This window comes from Maniola jurtina, chromosome 15 (genome assembly GCF_905333055.1).
Source record: "Maniola jurtina chromosome 15, ilManJurt1.1, whole genome shotgun sequence".
NCBI classification, from domain to species: domain Eukaryota; kingdom Metazoa; phylum Arthropoda; class Insecta; order Lepidoptera; family Nymphalidae; genus Maniola; species Maniola jurtina.
In genome coordinates this window covers 7759353-7772105 of record NC_060043.1, presented here as the reverse complement: position 1 = coordinate 7772105, position 12753 = coordinate 7759353, and the positions used below count along the sequence as shown (strand labels likewise).

At 36.5% G+C, this 12753-nt stretch overlaps 1 protein-coding gene across 6 annotated transcripts in view; it reads left to right on the top strand.

Annotated features, from left to right (window-relative positions):
* The window catches only part of LOC123872587 (fibrosin-1-like protein), an 83387-nt gene that overhangs the window by 8825 nt on the left and 61809 nt on the right, over nucleotides 1-12753 (top strand). For all 6 annotated transcript variants that reach the window (XM_045916944.1, XM_045916942.1, XM_045916941.1 and 3 more), the window contains exon 2: nucleotides 11741-11863. In XM_045916944.1, the coding sequence (XP_045772900.1) occupies nucleotides 11741-11863 (123 nt within the window). The remainder of the gene's footprint in view (nucleotides 1-11740; nucleotides 11864-12753) is intronic.

The following is a 12753-nucleotide window of genomic DNA, read 5'->3' as shown; positions in this document are numbered from 1 at the left end:
GTGAATCTGTGATAAAATGATTATATGATGTATCTACTAGGTTTGTTCAATCAATTTAATAGTATGATTATATAATTGAACACTAAAAAACACTTAAATGGAAGTCAGCAAGTAATTCAATTCAATCAATATTTCCGTCGTGAGTCGTGACGGCCTTACCGCCGCACAGGAATTAACTCCGCTAGTTTCGAAGAATGTTAATCACGACCCCGTTTTACAATCGCAACGACATCGCCATGCCTAACTACAACCGAATTAAAACCCGCATTAAGATTTAATGATTCTTTACTCTGATGTAATCTGCGATTGGTGGACTCTTGAACGATTGGTATGCCATTACAAAATAAATGTTTACGTACCTACTTGATTGTGTCAAAAATGTATGACTTCACAATTTTATTTCGTTACACAAGATTAGTAAAAAAAACCGGTCAAGTGCGAGGCGGACTCGCACACGAAGGGTTCCGTACCGTTCAAGATATACCTAACCTATACCTAACCTAACACTTTTATGTAGAATTTGCAGTGTTCTACATAAGCACTGCAAGTTAATGTGATTTAGTAAATTAATTATTTCGTGAACACATTTTTTCTGTGATGTAACCAAAAATTAACGGGTTTTGGATTTCCTTTTACTTGTACCCTATAGGTTTTCTTGACAGACACAACAGATGGACAGACAGACAACAAAGTAATCCTATAAGGATTCCGTTTTTCCTTATGAGGTACGGAACCCTAAAAAATCAATTTATCAGTTTCTTTTAAAATTCTATTATAAAGCTGTGCTAGCGTTGTAAACGGGTACGAGACAGAAATAATAAGTGTCTAGTAGATTGTATCACTACAATGTTTACAAGGGTAATAGTTGAAATAGGGTTCTTCCGCCCACACGGATGGGGTGACGCGAGGTGGCGACGTAATCGTTCACGACACGCGACTGTCGTCGAGCTCAAACCGTTTACAAAATATTTCGATTAAGCAAAGCTCTCCCCTTAATTGTTTCCTTGTGAAACTAAACCATCATAAAACAAGACCAACATTCCGTTCACAAAACACACCAGCTTCTTCCATCGTAGCTTTTTTATCCGACTACGGCAAAGCCAAAAGTCAGGAATATAGCAGTCTAATGTCTATGTATGTATGTAGGTTTGTATTTGTGTGTGTTCCACCGTAGCGCCTAAGCTACTGAGCCGATTTTGTTGAATAAGGTGTCTGCGGGTAGTAGTCAGGTTTGCTAGCAAGTGATTCAGCTTAAGATGAAGCGCGCTTGCCTAGACAATGTCTATCTACTCTTGACTTGAGTCTTGAAGATGCTCATATAAAGAGTAGAGGGGAAAACTAATGCTGGAAGGTCGTTCCTGCATTTTAAAACGAGGAGACAAATCGCTACGTACCTACGTGGAATTTTGACCACGTTATAGTGCAGACCTTGACGATGCCTTGCGGTTTTTAGTTTGCTTTAGTTGTTTATGTATTTAATTTTCACCGACATCAAGAATTGTACATTGGTTACTACGAGTACCTGCCCAATTAGAATAAATGGTTTGAGTATGAAATGTTTTATTAAGTAAATCTGTTTACTACAAAAATATTCAGAGCCTGGCTCTATTGCTGTGTGTACCTATTCAACGTGTATAAATAGAACACTTCTTTTGACAACTTTTTGCAGCACTGTTGTTGTGCAGTTTTTTTGCAACTCCCTTTTTAACTAGTTCAATGGCTACCAGCTGAGCTTTCATAATTGTTTTCAAATAGCATATTGTGTGACCGGTATCAGTGGTTTCTTTTGTTAAATTATTCCTTTTTTTTCCTATTTCCGAGTTACTATACAAAAAGTTAGGAAAAAAAAGTTAGAAAAAAGTTAATAAGACGTAATAATTAGTGTTCGGCTCAAACCTTTATACCATACTATAAATGCGAAAATGTGTTCGTTGGTTTATTGATTTGTTGGTTCACTTCAATCACGCCGCGAACGGAGCAACGGATTGGCGTAATTTTTTACATGGGTATAGTTAAAGATCTGGAGAGTGACATAGGCTACTTTTTATCCTGGAAAATCAAAAGGTTCTTATAAATCTTAATCCACACAGACAAAGTCGCGGGCATGAGCTAGTATTATATTATAATATGTTTGTGTGTTAACAAGACGTATTTTGAGAAACCAAACCAGTTAAAAGTAAGTTAAAGTGAACCTTAATACAGAGAACAAGTAGTATCTGTAATCTCCCATCTTGGACGTTGAATAATTGTTTGAAAGTTCTAATCCCATAATAAGCTTATGGCTCAGTAGCAGGTGAGAGAGCCGTTTCTCTTGATAAGTTAATTACGTGGCGTACTGCGCCCCATAATCGTTCATTACCATGCAGTTCATCTAATCCGGCGTGCTAACCCACGCCCGCTTGTCTGATGACTTAATTAATGACCCGCCCGTGTCGCTGGTAATTAAACAGCTTGGCAAATTGAGCGCTTGGCCCCGCGGCTGCCAGAAGATTAAAAACCGAATGCAATTATGCGAACCCGGGCAACGCCTGACCCAGATTAAATAATGTACATTATACAATTACTAGCTGATGCCCGCGACTTCGTTCGCGTGGATGTAGTTTTATAAAAATCCCGTGGGAACTCTTTGATTTTCCGGGATGAAAAGTAGCCTATGTGCTAATCCAGGGTATAATCTATCTCCATTCTAAATTTCAGCCCAATCCGTCCAGTAGTTTTTGCGTGAAGGAGTAACAAACATACACACACACACACACACACACACATACAAACTTTCGCCTTTATAATATTAGTGTGATGTAACAATAGCTTTTTCCCGTCCCTTCGTCTGAAAGTAATATGTTATTTCTGGATTAAGTAGGTAGCTTTCTAATGGTGAAAGAATTATAAAAATCGGTTCAGTTTAATCAGAGTTTATCGATTACAAACAAACACAATATCTTTCCTGTTTATAATATTATTATGTGGATTTAGGTTTTAAAATCCCGAGTTAACCGTTTATTTCCCGGGATGACAAGTAAGTATGTCCGTTTCTGGGATGCATAATGAAACGTCAAAATCGATTATACGGATGAGTTGTGAAAAAGTAACAGAAAGATAGGTATTTTTGCATTATTTTATAATATTTGTATGGATATGGCTTATGTCTACTAATGCTAGTGGTTCATTTAAAATTATTATTAGTATTGTCGATGTAGGTAAATATGTAGATACAGTAAGCTGTTGGAACTGGATATCCACAAAATACTTAACGATATTTAATTTCCTATTCATTGACAACATAAAATCTCAAGCTAATTAGGTAGCATTTTATTGCAGCACATGAGTGAACAGATTTGCAATGTCTCATTTAGATGAATGGTTTGGTTAATATCATTATTTCTCTTAAATTGGCTGCAACCAAAGTCCTATTTAAAAGCTGGCAACATTAAAATGATAATGGTTCCTAAAATACTTAGGTCCATATCTACAGAGCGAACTTTGACTTTGCTTAGACTTGAATGTAACAGCTAACAGCGTTATATCGCTGACATAAATCCATCTCGTTTTAAATGAAACTTAAGTCTTAAGTAAAGTCAAAGTACACTCTATAGATCTCTGCATTAGAGAAAGAAAGAAAGAAAATCAATTTGGAATTCCAACCAGCTGACTCGTTGTTGGTAAAAACAAGTAAAGTTACTAACTTTCTTATATATCACACGGATATATTATGGTAATGAATACATTCACACTTCACACGCTTGTTTTGATCCCGTCAGATTATAAAGTACCGCTTAGTTCATAAATTGGTCATAACAAGCCATTTTGAGGATATAATTTCTTCACAATATTAGTATCGGAGCTGTCACATCAATGATTAATGTGCTGCCGCTGAAGTAATTACGGTAAATGACCGCTGTCGACGAAGTGTGACTGCGTGCGTACCAAAGCGACTAGGCCAGTTTTACCGGCCGGCATCGAAATAAGACTGAGGCCACACGATGCGTTTTCGGTGCGTTGCGGCGCTGCGCCGCCTGTGAATTTGAGTATTGGGAGCCACACGGGCACTGCGTTGTCGCTCCGGCAAAACTTATGGCGTTGCAATACACCAACCCTCCCCGACTTGCCTCTCTGGTCCCAAATCCGTTGTGCGTGCGGCGTAGGGCTGCACGAACGTCGTGTGGCAAGGTACAGATTTCTATGTAAGACTAGCCGATGCCCGCGACTTCGTCCGCGTGTATTTAGGTTTTTCGAAATCCCGTGGGAACTCTTCGATTTTCCGAGATAAAAAGTAGCCTATGTGCTAATCCAGGATATTATCTATCTCCATTCTAAATTTCAGCCAAATTCGTTCAGTAGTTTTTGCGTGAAGGAGTAACAAACACACACGCACGCACGCACGCACGCGCACACACACACACACACACACACACACACACACACACACACACACACACACACACACACACACACACACACACACACACACACTTTCGCCTTTATAATATTAGTGTGAAGTGTGATGACGCAGCGGCACCGCTCAGGCGCAGCACCGTCAGCGCAACGCATCGTGTGGCTTCACTCTTAGTTCAAAATGGTAACACGCTCATTGATATAATTTAGAAAATTCTATTTTCGAACTCTTGTAGGTACAGGCATACAATTCATCCTCATCATTATCGACTGATAGGCGTCCACTGCTGGATATAGGGCACATGTAGGGACTTCTACAATGAATCCAGCGGCTCTCTGCGACTTGTTTGATGTCGTCCGTCCACTTAATGGAGGGTCTTACAACGCTGAAATTTTCAGTGCGTGGTCGCCATTCTAGCACTTTTAGGCCCCAACGTCTACCGGTTCTATGTGCCTTACCCATTGCCACTTCAGTTTCGCAACCCGTTGAGCTATGTCGATTCCTCTGGTTCTCTTACGGATCACCTCATTTCTGATTTGATGATAGCCAAACTGCAACCATAGCTCTCTCCATCGCACGCTGTTTATATAATCCATACTTATATTATAAATGCAAAAGCGTGAAGTCTGTCTTTTTCTTTTCGAAATTGAGAACTGGAATCCTTAAGGTGGACATTGGATACTTTTATCTTAGAAAAAAATGATATCAAATAGTTTCCTCGCGATTTTGATAAAAATCTAAATCCACGCGGACAAAGTCGCTGGTAGCAGGTAGTCTCCGTTAAGATTGGCTCCGGTAACCGAAATTCAGCCATAATAACCATTAATTTAACGAGATTCGTTTAAAAAATCAACTATGCTAACATTAAGTACCTATTATCTAGGTGGTTTTTAACCCCCGACCCAAAAAGAGGGGTGTTATAAGTTTGACGTGTGTATCTGTGTATCTGTGTGTCTGTGTATCTGTGTATCTGTCTGTGGCATCGTAGCGCCTAAACGAATGAACCGATTTTAATTTAGTTTTTTTTCTTTGAAAGGTGGCTTGATCGAGAGTGTTCTTAGCTATAATCTAAAAAAATTGGTTCAACCGTTTAAGAGTTACCAGCTCTTTTCTAGTTTTCTTGTGATAAAAAAGGTTAGATAACCGTTAGGTTCATAATATTATGTCAATAGACAAATGTCAAGCTGTCAAGATGGACGTTGCCTAAATACATAATTATTTATTTGAAAATGATGTTTTGGAAAACTCAAATACTTTGGATCGTCGGGGGTGTTATAAATTTTTAATTTACACTTGTTTGATTACATTAAACAGTAATTAATTCATATACATTATTTTCTTGGCGGCGCATGCCTTATTATATAAAATTCATAATACTTACATAAGAAATCCATTTAATCGTTTTACTTGGCTTGCTATAATTCAAAAAATTATATTTAGTTATTTTAACTTTGCTAATTCATACCTCCTATGATATGTGGTAATTAGTTTGCCCTTTTCTAGACATTACCGAGGTCATAATACTACTACCTAGACAAAAAACTATTCATTATGCATTTAACTTAATATTTTAATAACAAATTAACCTCACATTTTTTTCAATCTTTATTTAAACTTTAAAAAGACTTTAAAGAGATTAATCGCTTGGCAAAATAATGCCCCTCTGTTAGTTACTTAAAAATAATTTAATCAGGTATTATAATATTATTAATTATTATCCACCAAATTCAAATAGCGTAAAGAACAAAATATTATAACTAGCTATACATAAAGTTCCAAACCGAGTTATAAATGTTCAATGGACTTAAATCTTTCAGAACAATAGGCCTTTAGTTTTCACCTCAGCGGATTCAAATGAAAAGATTCAGTTTGGTTTTCATTTCAAACGCCCTACTGAGTTATTGGCCGATTGTAATTACTGGCCTCAGTCTCGTGAACATGCTATTATGTTCCATTTAGGCCCGACTCTTGACGATGTAATTATAGGTTTAAAGTAAAAGTCGTTTGAGTTTTTGTTTCTAATGATTAAATTAACAAGTCTGAAGTCACAGTTATTTTACATGACTTTTTATTTCATACAATCAATTGTACCTACCTATCCATACTTAATACTTAATATACTTAATTTACTTAATCCATACTAATATTATAAATGCGAAAGTGTGTCTGTCTCTCTGTCTGTCTGTCTGTCTGTCTGTCTGCTACGTTTTCACGGCCCAACCGCTGAACCGATTTAAATGAAACGAAATCCACGCGGGCGAAGCCGCGGGCATCCCCTAGTAATATTATAAATGCGAAAGTATGTCTGTCTGTCTTTCTGTCTGTCTGTCTGCTACGTTTTCATGACCCAACCACTGAATCGATTTTGATGAAATTTAGTACAGACTTAGGATACATCCCGGGGAAGGACATAGGCAACTTTTTATCCCGGAAAATCAAATAGTTCCTATGGGATCTTTAAAAACCGAAATCCACGCGGACGAACCGATTTTGATTTTTTTAACCGGTGGAAAGCTACATTATTCCTGAATGACACAGGCTATATTTTACTACAATTAAATCTAAAATTGCAGTAAGCTACCCGTGCGAAGCCGGGGCGGGTCACTAGTTTATAATATGGATAGTGATAATCATGAGCACTCTAACCTCAGCAGTAGTGATATTTGCCGCAAGCATCCTTTTGTAGATTTCTGTGCGAAAAAAAACGTAATTTTTAATACTTAGTACCTAAGTAATAAAGTATTCAGAAGTTCGTTATCCGTTACGAAATGTTTGTAACCTCGAAATTATATATAGAGTGACGCTTGCTTGACAGGTATACAATAGTTTGTTCTACTCACATTTACGTTTGTAATATAAATATATTTGTTTCGTATTGCAAGTAGGCAGATAGTTATTTAAGAGATAAATGACAATTGAAAAATAGGCAGCCATTATTGGCTGTCTTTGTTGGCTCTATTTTCAAACAAATAACTTTACCTATTCGTAAGATAGGTAGTAAACAGACTTTTTATCTGAAGCCCTTAAATGATTACAGATTTGCTGGCTAAAATAAATTATTTTAAAAGCACACAACATAGTCAATTAAGCTTGATTAATTCAAAATATTACGCAAAACGCTTATTTATTCACGTTTACTAAGTTGGTGTCAAGTGCGTTGTTATATTATATATGTACATTTATGAAGTCTATTGTTCTAGTACAAAAGTACTCTTATTATTCCTTGCTAATTGAATTAATTACTTAGGTATACCGCTTATTCGTTTACGCTTTAAACCACAACACTGCTGTCGTTTATGTTTACGAGTTATGACTACAATGACCGCTGTAACTTTAGTGTTTAATTTGCCGCGCAAATAGGGCTATCAGCTTTGGTTCCATTCTATCGATAATGTATACATACGTATTACGCATTATTTAATGATTTTATGTTGTAACGATTGGTATATTGTAACTTTCAACTTATAATGAACAAACTACTTAATTTAAGTAATTAAAACTTAACTAAGTAACTGTATTAATTACGTAAATAGCTAATTTATTCACGCTTACTTCCGCCACATTGAGATGTCATTTACGTTTACGGGCTTATGATGACAATAGCCTGTGTAACTTTGTTTCACACGCCGCGACCGCCCGGTGATCCGTTTTTAACCCCCGACCCAAAAAGAGGGGTGTTATAAGTTTGACGTGTGTATCTGTGTATCTGTGTATCTGTCTGTGGCATCGTAGCGCCTAAACGAATGAACCGATTTTAATTTAGTTTTTTTTGTTTGAAAGGTGGCTTGATCGAGAGTGTTCTTAGCTATAATCTAAAAAAATTGGTTCAGCCGTTTAAGAGTTATCAGCTCTTTTCTAGTTTTCTTGTAGAAAAGAAGGTTAGATAACCGTTAGGTTCATAATATTATGTCAATAGACAAATGTCAAGCTGTCAAGATGGACGTTGCCTAAATACATAATTATTTATTTGAAAATGATGTTTTGGAAAACTCAAATACTTTGGATCGTCGGGGGTGTTATAAATTTTTAATTTACACTTGTTATTATCAATAGGGTGACCACTTCACAAATACATATTTGATATTCTAACAGCTAATAATATGTACTTAAAACAGAGTTTTGTAAATCCGCCCGTAAAGAATGGCAGCAAACTTTTTTTAGCTAAACAATGATTTTTACTATAATATGTACCCTTACCTTTTTAAATAATACTAAAACTACAGTTAACCCTTTTTTTTCATAAAGTTAAATAAATATAGTTATAAAACAAAAAATGGCATCCATGCCAGTAGTTTGGCATAATATTATTGTAAATTGAACATTTGAAAAGTGCAACCGAGTTTCTTGCTGGTTCTTCTCCGCAGGAACGGCATTCCGAACCAGTGGTAAATTATTTTGACGATTCAAAAACACTTGTAAAAGTTTATTTGAATAAAAATATATTCTGTTCTAGTCCATGCTACATGTTATATACCTGACATCAAAAACAGACAACCCTATTGTGGCAAGTTAATTACTTGGTAAAGTAGTTGTTGAGTTTTACGACTAGATGTTCTAAACAATTTATGCTTTCTGAAAGAGATAACTATTCTATGAATATTTACGTAACTTTCGTTTATTATCACATTTGTAGTAAATATTTGCTGTTTTATTAACGGCTATTTATTAAATTACACTTTACAGCTTTTCGACTGTAAACTTAGGTGCAAATATTTTAAAAGAGCGATTACCTACTTCAAGATCCGCTCGTGAAATAAAATTAATTTATTTCATTTAGAACATCATGTGCCATTTATGATAAGTCAAGACTCTACCACCGGCAAACTAACGTTGAATACAAGTCAGTCTTCGGTTTGAGTTACAAAACTCGATACATTACACCAATGACTTTCCAAGCATGGACACATCGTGGCATACAACACAAGAGCCCAAACATGGCACACGTTTCTAAATTCACCCTATGTAGCTTCAACTGCTCCATTTATACATTCCCGCTAACATTCAAGTCCTGTAAACTAACCTCAGTGATTAAGCGGCAATGTAAATCGATTATTGCACTCGAAGCTGAATAAGGTGATTTTAGAAGCAAACTTGAACAAAAAATGGAATGGAGTAGTGTAGCACTATTAATTTTTGTTATTTCTTTGAGAGATTTTTCGTTTTTGTAAATATGAAACTATTAGGTATACTATATCTATACTATATGCTATTCTGCTCGTGCTGATTCACTGACTGACTGACTGACTGACTGACTCATTTGATCAACTCTTCTGTAAAATTTTGTATGTTTTTTTTTACCGATGGTTTCGTATAGAGGACAAAAAATGATTCGGAGGAAAAATATGGATAGAGCTGATGATTGAGGATTTCGGTGAGGAGCACGGCCAGGGTATTGAAGATAGGTGGGGGGTGCTCGAACAAATGTCACTCAGAACTTCATCCAATTGACAGGGAGCTGAAAAATAAAACCAAAATGGCGGATTCAAGATGGGCCTTGAATCAAGATGGCCAAAGGCCTCCCACCAGCCGACCTAAACCAATTAAGAAAATCTCAATCGGCCCAGCCGGGAATCGAACCCGGGACCCTCGTCATACAAATCCACCGCGCTACCACTGCGCACCGGAGGTCGTCAAAAGATCTATCTATACATATAATAAAATTGTAGAAAAGTGGTGTCTGTACAATGGAAATATATAAAAAAAAAGTAGCAGGGGTTGTTAATAATAACAACCCCTGCTACTTTTTTTTATCGATGCCGAACCCGAAATTGTAATTAATTTTTTTTTGTCGGATTGTCTGTGTGTTTGTGCACGCTAATATCAGAAACGGCTTATTCGATTTAGATACGGTTGTCACTAATATATTGTAGTAAGCTTCACTTAACATTTAATGTTTATTTCATGTCAATCGGTTCATAAATAAAAAAGTTATGTCAATTTAAAGAATCGCGGCGAACATTTTTAACGTACAGATACACGCCTCGCGCCTGAGCGTTCGTGGCTATATAAAGCGCGCTGAGAGCTATTCCACGCGAACGAAGTCGCGGGCACAGCTAGTAATAAAATAAATGTGATACAATAATGGCCAATAGATTTTACATTGAACAAAAAAAAAGCTACTCCACAGTTTTGTTTTTCCGACATTCGTGACGCGCCCTTCCATCTGTCTCTTTCCGATGTGCGTGAGAGAAAGGAATGGGAACATTGTAAATAATTTTAGATATTTCTAGTGTTTTCAATGGTTTTACTTAGTATTTTACACTTTTTCGCATGTTATCTTACGTAAATAAAATTAACTTACCGGTGGTAAGTCACACCATCTCTTTTCTGCGTCGTTAACGTATTGTTTTGGCACTTTTTGATCGCGCATTTAGGCGTCTTGACAGCTTTGCAGTCAACATGCGACTAATGAAGAAAGTGTGCTTACACCGAGTATAAGCACACTTACTTGGTCCCTTGTTATGCGCGCCAGTGCGATGTCCTTGCTTAGAAAGTCATTGCATTACACCAACATGTTAAAAGTCAATCTCCAGCTTTAAAGGCTGTAATCTAAAAGTCTATCATACTTAAACGTGGTAGCAATTATATATAAACGATTGTGTTAACGATAACCTAATTGACTTTCATCACTTCGTTAATTACATTTAATTACTCTTATATAATTTTTTTCTTGAATTGAATAAGACCATTAAAAACAATTTTTTCTTATACCATTTACTTAACCAGGTACCTGCCTATAATATTATCTTGTATGTAAATATTACAATAAAACTTAAAGCTAGCCTTATCTAATTACTATACAAATCATGCCCGCGTGGAATGGTGCCAAGAATACTGGCTGCATTTCCGCGTTGGACAGCCAGGCTGATCCGTTGCGCAAAAAATGAGCCAGCCCTTCTGTCACCCGATGAGGCTATTAAACGCGGTATCTTGTATGTTGTAATTATAGTAGGCAAAATTGTATTCCCTAAGAATTTAAGTATTACAGTTAAATATGAGCTGAATTTTTTAAAAATAAGGTAGTAAATAAAATCTTATTTTAAGTTTTTTCAATATTACTTATTTTAGGTCTGCTTCGGCTGAGACTCGGAATATGCAAAAATCCCATTTTTGTGAACTTTTTGTGGTCTTGATATTTTTTTTTTGCAAATGTGGGATCGATGGGGACTTTTCACAATGCAATTAAATTTTTAGCTCTATGCGAATTATTGTAATTTGTAACCTTACCCCTATTTTTAGAGCTAACTTGTTCGGGTTGATAGTGGGATTTATTGATTTGTACTCTGTCCTTTGCATCTTTGAATAAAGTTATTCTTTTACTTCATGACTTTATTTTGTCCTCCGCAGGCTGCCGTAAAATGCGTTTCCTCACCCCGAACCATCGCGCTGTCCACCAAACCCCGGTTACCGTTGGCTGCGCTTGCAGGCGACGCAGTCCGCAACCATACCACCAGCAACGTCAATTCACATGTAAGTTCCATTTTACCTAAAATATACCTACCTGCAAATTGATTGCTAACTCAGTATGTAAAACTGTGTCATAGCCGCCGAGCTCATTTATTATTTATTTTTAATTCACTGACGGTTTTCTACGAAAAATTATGTTATTGTAACTGAGTGAAGCAGCAATGTAGAACCAACAAATGTCAAATAATCTCGGTGACTATCATTCAGTGTTAGACACTGAGTTAGCGAATTAGCCCGCTGCTGGGTTGATAAGCGAAGGTGTAGTGTAAGATGGGAGGCACTAGTCTGATTATTTTATTTCATCGATATGTTCATTGTGTCGAGTCAAATTAATGCGACGCTTCTTTTCTTAAATGTTCTATAATAATCTAAAATTAACCACAGAAGGTACAGATCTCTACTGCAGCTTTAACTCCACTACGTGGGTGCCATAGACTCAGCTAATTTGACACTTTTGGTTCCACTGCTGCAATGCACCTTTTACCTCAGGCGACGAAGATTCTTCCTGACTCATAGTTTTCGTTTAGATGAAATCTCGACATTCCGAATGGACTGTTGTATATGTATACTGTATAGGTATGCATAGCGCATGCCATGTACCTTTCTATTAGTTTAATAATTTTGATTGTTGCTATTGAAAGTCCAGGGAATGTTATTGAAAAATCGCTGGAATTACTAAAAAAAACTTACCCAGTTAAACACCACATTTAGTACAAGAAAATCTACCCTCTAGTCCTAAAAGATTTTAAATCATCTGCCATTTATTTGTCCAATAAAATCGCTAGTAAGTTTCACGACGGACAAGCTTTATTGTTGGGATTATGTCGTAAATCAAAATTGCTTTCGAGCTTGGTCGACGTGGTTAGTGCTTACATTGAGCACCTAGTTACTCC